Here is a 14,954-nt window from a genome sequence, read left to right on the forward strand (position 1 = left end):
GCTTCTGCATTTATTGCCTTTATGGACTCAAAGTCCTCCAGGGACTGTGACAAATCCTGATTGCATTTTCTACTTACATCTTTTATTAGTTCATAAATGTGGAAAGAAGAAAAACTATTAGTCACTGGGGATTTGTCTAGCTGTGTGTATGGCTACTTAACTGCCTCAACTCTAGTTGTCTTTTCATTATTTTGTCTACTTTGGGTCTGATATCATGCACATCCTACATCTGTAAATTGTCATTTCCTCATCTGAGAAATGTAAATATTTTAGTAACTTGGAGTAGTTGCATAACTGGCTGGATAGTTACTGTACAAACTGGATGTTTTCTGTTCCATAATTTGCTTCTTCCTCCATTTCTCCAATAGATTCCTTATTGTATCTTTTTTTCCACTTTTACTTCTATCTTGCCTTGTGTGGTTTTGATTTTTCAGAAGTTAGGAAGAGCTTTAGCTATTGAAAGAGTTGGTATTTGCTTCTTTGCATGTAATGGTATAAACAGTCCAGAGAAGGATGTCAGTAGTAGTAGATGTATGGAGCTTGTAAGGTTCATTCTCTGTCGGGTGAATTTTGTTTTGTTTCTAATGCTGCAATGTTTGTGAATCTTACTGAAGCATGTGTCTTTAGACTTCCAAATTACAAAAGTAAGTACTATGCAGCATATAGTCATTTACCAAAGTCATTTGGATCATGTGAGTTTGAATCATTTCCTTTGAGGCATTCTCTAAATGTTCATTCCTTAGAGGAAGCTGCATGTTTGGAAATGAAAACTAGCCTGATCAAAACTTGCATTTGCCATTTTGTGATGTTCCGGTTGTTAGAAATTACCAACGTTGGTAGGAAAGAAAAGGAATGCAATAACGCTGTGAACTGTGTTATTGCAAATACATACGGCATTAACCACAGAATGCTAGGAAATAACAGTTTGGAAATATGAATAATGAGCATGAGTTACATGGAGATAAATATCTTTTGTTGCAATCCATTTCTGTTTTGGAAATTGTGAGTAGCTGTGGTTTTATCTTGTTAGGAAACACTGTTGTGGTTGAGCTCAGCTCAGCCCTTTATATACAGCATATCAGAAACGATGTATTTTGTTCTTCTCAGCCTTTTTTCCTGCATGGCTTATATCAACAGGATGTATCTTTTTCAGAAACATTCTCGTGTATAACTTGTTCTTTACTATTGTATCAAGAACTGATAGAGAGGGGAACTGAGAGAACACAAGCGTCTGTAAAAATTATGCATGTTTCGCATCACTGGTTGTTCCGCACGAACAAATTGAATTTCTTTTCAAAAGTTTGCCCACCAAGACGAAGGGCAGCGGCAGCAGCCCCTGCAGACCACGTCGCGTTGCCTTAGTTGAGGCCGGGCCGCTAGGAGGCAGCAGGCCGGGCCGGGCCGGGCCGGGCCTTCTCCCCGCCGACCGTTATTCTCCACGCCCCCGCCCGGCCGTTATGCCCCCCCTCGCTGGCCGCTGTGAGGAGACGCCGCGCGGTTTTCTTCTCACAGAAGCGCCGATGGCGAGATCTGTGTTAAGGGAAAGAGCTGGCTCTTGGCTCCGTGCGCGTTCCCCATCTTCCAGAGCAGCTCTGAGAGGGGTTAGTAAGAATATTTGTGCAAAGTCAGGCTAGTGAATGTCAGGCTCAGACCTCTCTTTTCGAGGGTTTCTTCTCTCTGCTGAGGATTCTCTTATGTAACTTGATGCTGCGGTCTTAAGAGAAGTTTTCTCTGTTTTCAGTTGACCTCATTTCAGTGAGCTAAATAAAATACGTACAACTGGTGGTTTAAGTGCTATTTCAGAATGTGCACAGGGCTAGTAGATAGTTACTGGCCCAAGCTCTGTTACATAGCCCACAGAAGTTTACTGTTCTCTGAGGAAAAAAGTAGTTCTCTTTACATGTGGAAGACATTAAACAACTTGTGGTTTTGTTTCTTGTTTTGCATTTTTATGCCGTCATTTATTATTTCAGAAAGTAAACATACAAGAATTATAGATAAACAATAACAATGTGCCTGAATTTTCTTTTAATTTCTCAGTAGAAAGTAGAAATAAGGTCATAAATATGTCCTGAGAATCTGAGGCTTGCCAAAGTATACTGTAGATACTTTTCAGGGAAAAACAGTACATATCAAGTAACTGTTGAGTCATAAAACCCGTAAGTTAGTACAAGCAGATGTTGGTTAAAGCTTACATCGATGGGAAGTATATAATCACCACCCCTATAGCCACCCGCTGTCCATTTCTGGTTCAGGAACTTCCCCGAAAGCCTGTTTCTAATTTTATGGAAACCCTTTGAAATTTGGCACAGTTTACAAAAGTATGTAGGGAGAAAAAAAAAAAAAAAAAAAAGTCTGCCAGAGGTTTGGCCTCCAACTGTGAAAACAGACACTGCCTTCTCAAACTCCTCTCCTAGATCCACTGACCAACACCCAGAAAAGAGAATTTGCATTCTTTTAGAATACAGCAGGAAAATGAAGGTCTGTATGCAGCTCAATTCAGCTTTTGGTAACATTTATGTCTGTTGTTTTAAACTGTCGGTTATTGTACAAGGCCAGGCTCTGATGTGAAAGTATTTGCTTTAAAGAAAAAGGAAAGGGAAGTATTTTCAAATTTACTGCAGGGACATATTTTGTTTGTTATTTGGACGGATTTCAGCAGTTAAAGAGAATGGGAGGATTTCATTAAATTATCAGCCATTAAAGTGTACTTCAGGCAATATTAGAAATGTAATTATTCTTTGTTTCTATCCTGCAGACCCGGCTAAAAGTAATATTTGGCGTGGTTATATGCCTTTTGCTTTCCTTATTACTTATGTGTATTATACTGCTTCCATCAAAAGGTAAGGCATTTGTAATCTAATGTAGTGGAAAACACAATGTTTATAGCTACAGTGGCTTCTAAAGTTCATAAAAGTTTGTTAAATCATCTTTAGGATTGTTGTGTCAGTACTGTTATGGCTTTACTTCTATACAGAAATGTACTGACAGCAGAAATATCCTGAAGGTATGATCAAATGCCAGCAGATGTTGCAACAATGAACTCTTTGAAGTGAAAAGCACCTGAGTTAACTTTATTGTGCATATCATATAATGTTCTTAGACAGGACTGCAAAAGTAGTTCTCAGATCTCCTCATATTATTTTATGTTAGGGGTTGTAAGACTCAGTGTTACTAGTTTTCTTTAGCTTGGTGAACATGTATTTGGTTTTCAGTGGTATCATAATGATTATAAAAGTTCCCTACCCAATTACAAGTTAAATATTTCTCTGTTGGTAGGATACGGTGAATTGTTTGTGAACATATTTAAGATTGCATTTGAAAATTAAAGCCAGTGTTGGATAAAATAGGAGGGCAGAGTTTGCTCTAGTATTATGCCAGCTGTGTGTAACTGCTGATGCAGTGTGATTTGCTGGGTGCTCTGGTAAAGCTTCAAGTGAGTGTGGTTTGATATTTAGAGCCTGAGTGGCACCGACCTAATGGTCATTTATGCCAATGAGAGGTCTAATAAGAGCATTAAAGGTATTTATATATCCCTTCCACTACAGTGGATGAACTGAATACCTCTAAAATAATTAAAATTGTAATTAACAAAAAATAAATAAAATAAACTATATTCCTGTAGCAGTATTCTTATTCCAGTACTAGTATTTAAAGGGATTTTTTTCCTATGGCTAGTCTTTGTATGATATTTGTGTTGAGGGAAAGAATTGAGGTTTGTGAAGCATTTAGGGTTAATTCTGTTATGCATCATGTGAGGATAGATTATATCACAGCAGGAGTTAGTGCTGTGAAGAGAAATCACCTCAGAATAGTAGTGACTTACTGTCATATTATGGGGTGCCAGATTTTTTGGCTAGCTGAAGCATGGTCAAATCTGAGTTTTCATTATTAGATAAAGATGTGGTATCAAGCCAAACTTACTCATACTAAATCTGCATGTTATTGAAATCTAAATAAAAAGGAGCAGCTAGGAGACAAAGAGGGGAGAATGAGGATCAGGTTGGCAGTCTGAAGAAGTTGCTAAGATCATGGAAGATACTGTAAGAGGAAATTAATGTATTTTTTCCTTCTGAAGTTATCACATACCAGCTCACTGGTCTGAGCTTCTTCAGCTTTTACAAAGAATTCTTTTCATCTATAGTTTCTTGGAATGGTGACTGGTAATTAATCATATCAAACATCACATTTAGATCCACTAGAATGAAATAGAATTTACCTTGGTTTACAGAATGCTCTTAGAGCATTTCAGACAATTATGGAACACATAATTATGTCAAACATGTCTGATTATGGCTTCGTATTTTCAGATGGAACTGCAAATGCTGCAGTCATCTGTTTATGCCTAAACCTTTTTGGATAGTCTACTGATCAGCTGCAAAAGGAAGAATAGAAATTAATTTTGTGATTATAAATCTTGCAAGTCAAAGACAGACAGGAAGTAGCTACAGACATGGAATGTTGTTTGTACATTCCACCTTGACTACTGCTTTACTGAAAGGATGTGGTGATCTGGAAAGATTAATTGCATATGAGAATTATATAGACACAGGCTAAATCTCTGCTGAAGACGCCAGCAAAGAAAAATGTCATCTCTAATCCTGAAAGAACTGGAAGATATAATTTGCTTGTGTTTTTGTCTGCTACGTTTCTAGTAATTTCATGTTCTTTGAACCTCTCAAGATATGATAGCTGGTTTCATTTTATACACAGAAGCATATCAAAATGTGAAAACCTCTTAAAATTTGTATTGGAAAATAGCTTTCTTTTTTCAGAGAGAAATAGGTGAGAAATACTTAGCAGTGGTTATTACACAATTTCTGTGGGTCTGAGAAGAGCACCATGAGCAATGAATTCATGAATCATGAATTGCAGATGACTGAGAAATTGGTGACAGTTTTTGTACATTTCACTGAGTTAGGAATGTGTTTTGTGACTTACCTTGATAACCCAGCTATGATAACCTGACTCTAAACATTTCAGATTCTTTTCACTTGTACACTGGTGTAACTAATCGTGTTCTTCAGCAGCATTAACAGGAAAGAAAATACCTGTTTGTACCTCAGAAGCAATAACAGAACCACAGGCATCTTTTATTCTCTTTTGTTTGTTTGTTTGTTTTGTTTTGTTTTGTTTTTTTTAATGAATAGCCACAATCCTGACTGATCAATATTTCTGTTCCCATTGCACACCTGACCTAGGACCAAGACCTTGGTTCTCTGATATTGTAGTGAATACAACACCATCTGCAAGGTTGCTGTCCCAGAACACTAACCAGTTTTTCTTTTGTCAAGTCATCCACTTACTATGACTAAAAGTTCTGTTTTCTGTGTTTTGTTAAACTCTCACACAAGAAAAAACTGAAAACTAAAGGAGAAGGTATCTGCATAAAGTCAGTGACAATAGATGCTTTTAACACCAATTTTATACATGTAAGTGGAATACACTAAAATGCATGAATAATTACAATCACGGAATATGAAAAGCAAGTTACACTGTGAAGCAAAGTAACTAATTCAGTGCACAATATTATTCCGAACTGTCTGATTAGTTTTTTTTTAAATGTGCAAGAGAAATACAGAATGGCACCCTGTAAATGAATGCAAATGGACCACAAACCATTAAAATCAAGATGGTGGGGCAGTAAAGAGGAGAAAGAGAAGTTAAAATCTGGTAACTTTTCATTTCTGTGGTTGGCTCTGATTTTTGCTTCCTTTTTGTCTTTGGGCATATGGTTTTGTCTTTGTTATTTCACAAAGAAATAAAATACAGCAAAATAATTTACAAAGCCTACCAACAACCATCCAAATCACTGTCCATATAGTGCTGCAGACATGTAAAGTGCTTTTCTTGTTAGGGTCTATTCTGAGGTTTCAAACACTATTATTTAACTAGTCTTCAGTTACAGAAAAAAGAATCAACAACAATTACAGCAAACAATTAAAGCTGCTGCTCTTAATTAAAGCATTGCTATATGTCTTCAGTTGCCTAGAAACAAGCATTCAAAACTAAAAGTAATCAAGTGAAAGTTGTGTTCAGGTTTTTGCAGTCCATGGGTAGAAATTCACATAGAAGTGGACACATTTTGAAAATCATTAGCAGTCGTAATAAATTATCACAGAATATTAAGTATGTAAGGGTGAGATGGTGAACAGAATAAAGGTTTAAATTAGAGCTGTGAAAATTAGAGGACAGATGAGACATTTGTCTTACTGCTTTTCTTTTTAGTAAAAACTCCTCTTAACCTGAGAGAAGGAACAGAGAAATTTTACCAGATTAAGGTACCAAACAGGACTAAATCTAAGCCTCCTTTACACATAACTGTGGAAATAGATCTTAACTATAGATTTCTAATAGTTAATAGACATTCAGTTAGAGAATTTAAACTGGAAGTTGGTCATAAATAATCATTGTTCAATATAAATATAGCAGCTTTGGATTTGGAATTACTTTTTTCTATGTATTTTCTACGTATTTTTTTGTTTGCCATATTCTGTGCTTGTCATCAATGTATCAAGGATCCGTAATGTATAATCATGGGATTAACAAGAGAAATTCTTTATATTGAACTTCTGGGGATATTTTCTCGACATATACTAATAGCTCAGAGTTTATACTGATAGGTTTTTGCCCATGGATTGACATTCAATTTTATTTCTCACGACAGCTTTCTTCTGCATTAGTGCAGACAAGGCTAGTGTCAGTGGTCAACATGACATGTGTATTCTACAGTAAATAATAGTCAAATAGTCATGTAGCTGGAGAAAACATGAATTATCATTTTAAAGTAATGGAGAGAATATGAAGAAACATTTCCCAGGAAGTGAGTGTGATCTTAACTGAGAGAGGCTGTAATGGGGAAGTGATGGAGCATGATATGAAACCTGAGGGCAATGAGTCATGTTGATTTTCTGGCTGTCTTCTGAGTGGCAGAGATCTACTAGACATATGTGAGGTCGTCCCTTCTACCTCTGGTGACCATGGCAAAATTCACCTTGACTTCAAAAGAGAAAAGCATCAAATCCAGAATGCCTAGACTTGAAATTTTTAAAATTGGCCTTTCTCAGAAATGTACCTGTGTCTTTTGAAGATTAAATATTTTGAGTAATCTTTCTCTTATGAAGTCTATGGAATTTCTATTATTATTATTATTTACTTTTAATAACACTTCTATAATGATTTTTTTTCATTTCTGTGTACTTAGAAAGCCAGCATTTCAGCATTATCTCTTCTCATCTGGGCTGATTGATCTTACTTTTTGTTCTGGGCCCCTTCCCTAATTTAAGGTGCTTTAGTTTTTGGAAGAAATGTAGTAAAAGAAAAGCCACAAAACTAGCCACAGTGTTGTACATTTATTAATGTGACTCTGATCTGGTTAGGGATCAAATACCAGAGCACCTGTCTTCTCTCCAGAATTATTGCCAATTTTCTTTTAAAGCACTAAATAAAACGTGGAAGTTTGGGCTCAGTCATTTATTACATTTCAACATTATTTTAACCTGTGCACCTTTGTCTTTTTCTTTCGTGTGACTCCTAAGAAGTATATGTGGATGTTGATAATTTTGCAAGTCTTATGTCCATCTTTTAACACTGGTTCATGAGGCTTTTATGAAATTTGGCAGTAGGGATTTGTATGTACACACAGTTTGACTCTTTGCTGAATATGTGTAGATCTCTGTTCAAATAGTTGTTTCTGTTCACAGGTTCACACAATTTCACAAAACCTATGCTTTAAAAAAACTTCAGTTTGCCCTTTGTACATAAGTAGCATTTCTTGTTTTCCCAGGATCTACAAGTAAACATATCTCAGTGAATAAATTTCTGGGTGAAAATAATTAATCCATCTAGTTCCTAATTTTGTATTCCCTAAAGGTGACTCCTTCAGAGGCTGAAGAACCTTATCAGAACAGTAACAGAGAATTTTCCTTTCAGCTGTGCCTGCTGCCTGCATGGTTCCAGGATTATGCTATCCTCAGTATTCTCAAATTATAGAAAAGGGGAAATATTTGACAAGTTACATATATATAATTTCACTTCATAGCATTGTGTTAACAGAAACTTTTTGTCTTCTTTTCAGTTGTCAACACAGATGATGGTCCTAGAGCTCTTACATTGGATGATTATTTAAATGGAAAATTTCAATATAAGACATTTTTTCCTTATTGGGTGTCAGGTAAGTAAAACCTCTTCTCAAAGAAACATAAGCCTTTCTAATATATTTTTCCTGGGTGGTTTATACAGATAAACAAATGTACTTTTCTTCCAGACTTACTCTGAATGAATGCTAAATATAAAATTAAACAATTTGCTAGTCAAAATTTAAAATCAAGCTTACTCTTCTGTCAATCATTCTAGAAATTCAGACTATTTGATGTTTCAACACAAATGTTTGAGTTAAGCCTAAACTATCATTTTACAGAGGCTTTTGGTGATTTATTTCTTTTACTGTCATACTTAGTGCAGCATGTGAAATAGATATGTCAATGTGTCAGTCATGTTCAAGGCATCTCTCTTTTTTGTGTTTGTTACTGCATTTCTTCACTTACCATTGGTAATAATTGAGGTAGTCTGTCTTACAGGCCCTGTTCTTGTTTTCAGTAGTACCTAACTCTGCAGTGAGCCCAGCCGTTCTTGTCTCTTATTTATGGAAATGCAGACACTGCTGAAATTCCAAGTTCTAAGGCAATGCATAGAAAGTAAGGATGACTTTCTAAGCAAGTTCTTTAAGGTAGAGGTAGATATGAAGTTAATTGCTGCTGATATATTTGTCAGTGTGTAGCTGAAATACAACTCTTATCACTGAATTGCAGCAGCACCAGAAAGTTTGAGTTAGAATGGGTTACATTCTAGTACATGGAGCACTACCGCTCATATCTCTGCACTGCCTCAAGCAGTTATTCTGAGTAGAGACAAGAAACAAAATGCCCATTCACATAGAATCTTATCAAGTTAGTTTAAACCCACAATTTTAGAACTGAACTAAAGCCCTTCAGGGTGTTGCTAGAAGCAGTTCAAGTTTCACAGTTAGCAATATGAAGTATGTAGCCATCACTTACATGATTTAAAAATTAGGTCACCATTTGTTAGAATTCTGTCTGAATTAAGAAGTATGTAGGCAGCATATCACCTAAACCTTATACTCTCCTTCCTTCTTTATATCCTCGTCACTTAAACTTATCTTTCCTCTTAACAGTCACAAAACACACAAAAGTCATGCCATAGATTCCATAGATAGTCATGCCTACAGCATTCCATATGCCTACTTTCCTTCTGAAGCAGGCAGTTGAAATTGAATAGCTCTTCCTAAGGGGGCCTGAGATCACCTCAAATGCTTTTACTCAAATCACATAAGTGTTCTCTAAATATCTGAGGATGATCTAATTTCCCTCCAAATTAAAACCTTATACAATGTTTCAGGTTGCTTTTAAATTAAGACTATCTCTCTTTAGCTAAACCAAATGTGTAATCTCTTATCTCCACTTAAAGCAATGACAACAACAATGTGAAACTAAAATTCTGATCTTCACACTCTGCCAAACTATGGCTCATGTCTTGAGCATAGGTAAGGTTAAATTCAATTCTCATTGGAGGCCACTCACCTCCACCGTGTAGGATCTGTGTGAGTAGGGGCAGAGTCATTTATGTAGTGTCAGTTACACAGTACAGCTCTTATCTGCTGGTGAAATTAATAGCAAGGATCTTGAATGTTTTCTTTATAGTTTTTATATTGTGATACTAGTCTTCTAATATGTCTGTCCCTGATATAATTGATCAGATATTACTAAGAATAAAATCTGTCATTGAATAATGAAGTTAACTAGATGATTCTGTATGCAGTGTATGATCTTGAGAACACAATCAGAAACCCTGGAGACAGTTGTATAATTCTGTACCTTGGCATCAATAGAAGAAAAACATTTTTTATGTAGATGCCAAAAGATACTTGCTCAAAATCTATTAATGAGCAGTGAATACTTTCATAAACAGAAATGTTCTGCAGTATCTTCTGTGCACGTTATCAGCCTGTTTATCTTGTTTTTAAAGATAATGAGTATCTTCATCAGTCTGCAGAAGATGATATTATTCTTTACAACGTTGAACTGAACTACCTAACTACTATCATGACTAACAGCACAATGGTACGTACCTTTTCAATGAATAAAAAGATAGCAAAATGTAGTTTTTTCAAGTATCTCTTTAGAAGTGAGCAGATTAAAAACTGACTCATCAATTCCTTATTTAAAGTGTTTACCAGAATCTAATCTACTTCTTAATCTTTCAGAAACAAGTTAATGCTTCAAATTATGTGTTGTCATCAGACAAATACTTCATGGCTCTGGAGAGCAATTATTCAAAGGTAATTATTTTAATATATTGCTTAATGAAATGTTTGGTTTCATTCAGTATTTTGTTGATTGTGGTTACTAAGCATAAATTTTTTTATTTTTTTTTTCTTGAGTAAAGAGGAAGGCTGTGAACAGACAGCTGATGATTTTTAATTAGATTATCCTTTTCCAGTTTAATAATACTATTTTTTTCTTGCTTAATTTTTGCAGCTGTGGAGATATTCTTATACAGCATCATACCACATTTATGATCTCATTTATGGGTAAGGCCTGATATTTCTTACAGAGAGCTATGGCAAATATTCTGTAGTGATGTGTTTGGAAGCATTTCACTGAAAAACTCTATAGCAATGTGCCTACTCACTGCTTAGCTTTTACTTGAATTTGTTACTTGTTTGCTTAATGATTGTTACCTATTACTTCTGCAAAATCAAGAAATTTCTTTGAAACAAATGGCCTCTGAGAAAATCTTACAGTCCTTTCATCTATTCATTCAGGTATCTGCATTGGTTTGTATTCTGTGCCCTAAAACTTTGACTGCTCAAGATTCTCATTTTTTTTTTTTCTTGCATAAATTTCTCCCATCCTGTCTTGGCTGCTTTAGTCCACTTCAGTCTCACACCAGATGTCTCCTTGCCCTTCTGTTTTCTAATTCATCCTTTTTCTGGTTAATTTAATCCTCAGCTTTCCTAAAATCTCACATTTTCTTCAGTGATCTTGTAACAGTCCGTCTTGGGTTCCCCAAAAACTTACAGCTCCTCCCATGGCATTTGGTCTTTTTCCCAAGATCTTCCGCAAACCACTCCTCTTTTGCTTTCTACCCAAGTCTGAAGGAGGCCATCTGCCTCCCCAGTCACCTTTTTATGCCAGAAGCTGCAGCATGACCAAATGCTTCTTAGTTCTGAGCAACAGGGACTGCACTGAGCTGCTACATTATTGGGAAACTTTTTACTCAAGGTGACAGGATTACTACTAACTAATATAAGTACAGAGGTACTGCATGTGGCTCTGTGATCCTTAACAAATGTTCTAACTGCTGCTGTTATGCTTGCTTCAGCATGTTATATCCTGGGAACTACCATGTGACCACTGAGTTCACATTTCCCAATGACTTGCTGAGACTATAATGCAGATTGCAAATAGAGGAAATGCCTGTAGATGTCTATGCGGTATTTAGGAGGAGATACAGCTGCCTTCTTTGGCTATTGCATATATTTTCAAAGGGTCGAGTTGTCACCTTTTGCCAGCACTAGTGCACACAATCACATTGCTGCATGTCTGACTGCCTGCTTTAATTTTGCATTGCTCATTAAACAGAAAACTGTTAGAAAATATAGCCCTTCATGAATTTTACATTAATGTACAGTATAATGATCCATTTGCACTGTGAGCAAAATCCATTTCAACTTTTTTCCTTTTTTTAGTGGTTTTGTAACAGAAAACCAGCTTCCACATAAAATTCAGTATATATCCTGGTCACCTGTTGGACACAAATTGGTCAGTAAAGATAACAAAGCTCTAGAATCATTTTGCTTTATGTGACTAGAAGACTTTTATTTGCCTTTGGTTATTGCTTTGTTAGGCCATATTTTTGAGAAGCCCATGTGTACCAACCTTGGTTGAACAAGAACGATAAAGATGGTTTTAACTTGCTAAATATTAACTTGTCTGTGTTTCAATAAAAGAATCCATGTTCCTCAACTACAATGTGTTTTAGTTGGCTAGTCAGTCTCTTCTCAAGCATTGGCCCAACATAATATAGGATTAAATTCAGTTTCAAAGCCTGAAAAATGATATGCTTTCCTTTGACACCATATAATATTATTCATTTAATATGGAGATTTAAAGATACCATATTTAAATCTCTTCACAAATTTTTATTCTAGGAAACATCTACCAGATTCTAAGTATTACAAAAAATGTTCCTATATTTTTTGATTAACTACTTGATAGTATTTTAAAATAATTTTAAATTACCTAATGAATATAGTTATAACTTTGTAAATGTTGGTTATTCTTGGTTCCAAAGCAGCAGCCCAAGTTGGTGGTCTCAGAACAAGTTGCCCAGTATTGACTAAATATTTGTGCATAAAATTACATTTAAACATCATATTAATTTCAGAAAACTCCCAAGAAAATACACAAAATATGAATGGAAAATGTATTAGGAATTTTTTTTTTTTTTGGTGTTTGTTTTTTTTGGGGGGGATAGGGAGAGAGTATTATATCTTTCTAATTAAATTAAATATTGCTATTTTCTTTGTCAAGAATTCTAAAAACAGAACACAGTGAAAATATTTTCCTGATAAAGTACTTATAGTCTGTAATGTTTTTATGCAATTCCCCTTGTATTGTTTCTCAAGAGTTTTAGGAGTTTTATTGTTCATTTAAATAATTAAATAGTTAAAGTGTTACACTTTTGTTGCTAACTAGTGTTTATGTCTTCAAGACACATAATTTTCTAAGAAAGTGATATTTCTGATTCAGTGTCTTAACCACAAATCCATTCATTTGGTTTAAAGGTAGAGATACACAACGTCTGCAAGCACTTCGTGCAAGAACTCTTTCAGTAACTAAAAAAAAAAAAAAAAAAAAAAAAAAAAAGAACAAACCATCACACAGGCCACAGGCCTTTTGACAGATTTAGAAAAGTTTGATTATTTTCTTCTCAGTCTTTTTGTATTTCTTTTTATCTTCTAATTTGGTGGCATCAGAAGGAAAAGTCACAAGGATACCTTGTCTATTTGAAGGTAGATACAGCAATCTGAATGAGTTTCAAAGATTTTATTTTCATGCTTTTCCATACCAAAGCTACCTGCAGAATCCTCTGAAGCTTAAGATCAAGAGATTTGTTCAGGATTTATTTTGGCATATTTGAACATAGAATTTGGTCTGTAATGTAAAATTTATTTACAGAAGTACCTACTATTGCACAATTTGCAAAGGCTTTTAATGTAGAGTTACTAAAATAAATATTTGTTATTTTGTATTCATTGATTATGTTGTCTTGGTATAATTAGTAGCATTGACTGCAAAATCTTTGACTCAGGCAACTCCTGTTGTTGGTGCATTTACTCATATGAAATATATTCTTGTCTTTAGGCATACGTTTATCAGAATAATATATATTTGAAACAAAGTCCAAGAGAGGCACCAATTAAACTAACTGGTGATGGAAAAGAGAATGAAATATTTAATGGGATTCCTGATTGGGTCTATGAAGGTAAGTAAATCTCAAAGGGCAACAACTAACATGTTAAATGCTTTGTCTGAATTACTCAATTCTCTAGATCCATTCTACACCATCTGTGATGATGCACTGTTTCTAGAGCCCTAAGGATTACTTACTTTCCTCTGTTTTCTGCCATGTTAGGATTGCTATGAACTGGTAATGACTTCTTATTTTGGGGAGAGGGAAGATGAGAAGGGAATCACATATATTGAAACTGCTTTAAGGGGGTGAATACAAATGAATCACATATATTGAAACTGCTTTAAGGAGGTGAATACAAATCACTACCTCCTTTTACAAAGGAGCCAAGGAGCATTCAGAAATTTAAGGTTACAAATGCAAATTAGAAGAATTTTTTTCTTTCACATATACCATATTTCATGTATTTCACATATTTCTTTCATATAAATAGTCCCTATCTATGACATGTTTTCTTGTTTTTATCCATGTCCTCACTGCATGTATAAGCACTGCTCATGTGCTCCTAAGGCAGATCTTCCAAAGGCTGAAGGCAGCACAAGATAGAATGTTAAATAATGTTACTGAAAGTATATGTAGTAAGTGATGGAAATTGGCATAATGAATGGATTTCAGAGTTACTATGTCTGTAAACAGTGAGAGAGGAGTACTGGGGTACAAGCAAGCTGTGAAGAGGTTTGTAGAACAGAAGGAACATGATTTGCTTAATGCTATTAAAAAAGGAGAATTAGTGAGGCTGAGTCACAGTCATTGTTTAGAGCCATAGAGAAGTGTGAGGCACTGGCAGAGGGACAGGATTAGATCTTGGCTTGGAAGGGAGAAGAATCTAGGGAGTTACAGAGAAAGAGAGAGATGTGGAAATTTATACACAATGGAACTTTGTAGATGAATGTGTTTGCAGATGAGATTATCCCAGTGACAATAGGTACAGAGAGCTATTCCCAAAACAAAAGCTGGAGAAGGGGTGAGACGGATTCTCCAGAGGATTCAACTTATTATAATAGTAAATAAATACCTGTGGGATTTACCAAAATGAGAGCACTTGGAAATGTGTGCCATGGTTTTATTTTAAAGTAAGCTGTTATCATCTTTAAGAGTACATGTGGCTATACAAACTAGAAATATGTTTTCTGCCAGTGACTGCATTTTGTATTCTACTGTATGACCAAAATCCTGGTCTTTAGTTACTGACACTATATCAGAACTTTACAAATTGGGACTTGTTCTGCTGCATACGTGGTGACTGGGCATTAAGCTTTAATGGAAGTTTTAATGTTGGTTCATTATTTGGCACTACAGTACATCAAAAAAAAAAAAAAAGAAAAAAAAAAAAGAAAAAGAAATGAAACATGCACATATGTAAAACCCAACTGAATCAAATGGGATTTGTGTGCGCT

The 14,954-nt window shown here is 35.3% G+C and overlaps 1 protein-coding gene across 2 annotated transcripts in view; it reads left to right on the forward strand.

Annotated features, from left to right (window-relative positions):
- The first annotated feature begins 2,237 nt into the window (after positions 1 to 2,237).
- Positions 2,238 to 14,954, forward strand: part of FAP (fibroblast activation protein alpha) — a 40,743-nt gene continuing 28,026 nt past the window's right edge. Inside the window, exons 1-8 of one of the 2 annotated variants that reach the window (XR_004752298.1) lie at positions 2,238 to 2,481; positions 2,759 to 2,843; positions 8,078 to 8,173; positions 10,045 to 10,139; positions 10,283 to 10,357; positions 10,557 to 10,609; positions 11,771 to 11,843; positions 13,449 to 13,569. Coding sequence is in view for 1 of the 2 variants with exons in the window: in XM_035331530.1 (XP_035187421.1) it covers positions 2,476 to 2,481; positions 2,759 to 2,843; positions 8,078 to 8,173; positions 10,045 to 10,139; positions 10,283 to 10,357; positions 10,557 to 10,609; positions 11,771 to 11,843; positions 13,449 to 13,569 (604 nt within the window). In the remaining variant the exon portion in view is untranslated. The remainder of the gene's footprint in view (positions 2,482 to 2,758; positions 2,844 to 8,077; positions 8,174 to 10,044; positions 10,140 to 10,282; positions 10,358 to 10,556; positions 10,610 to 11,770; positions 11,844 to 13,448; positions 13,570 to 14,954) is intronic. The other variant, XM_035331530.1, reaches the window with a different exon arrangement.

The sequence above is a fragment of the Oxyura jamaicensis genome, chromosome 7 (assembly GCF_011077185.1).
Source record: "Oxyura jamaicensis isolate SHBP4307 breed ruddy duck chromosome 7, BPBGC_Ojam_1.0, whole genome shotgun sequence".
Lineage (NCBI taxonomy): Eukaryota > Metazoa > Chordata > Aves > Anseriformes > Anatidae > Oxyura > Oxyura jamaicensis.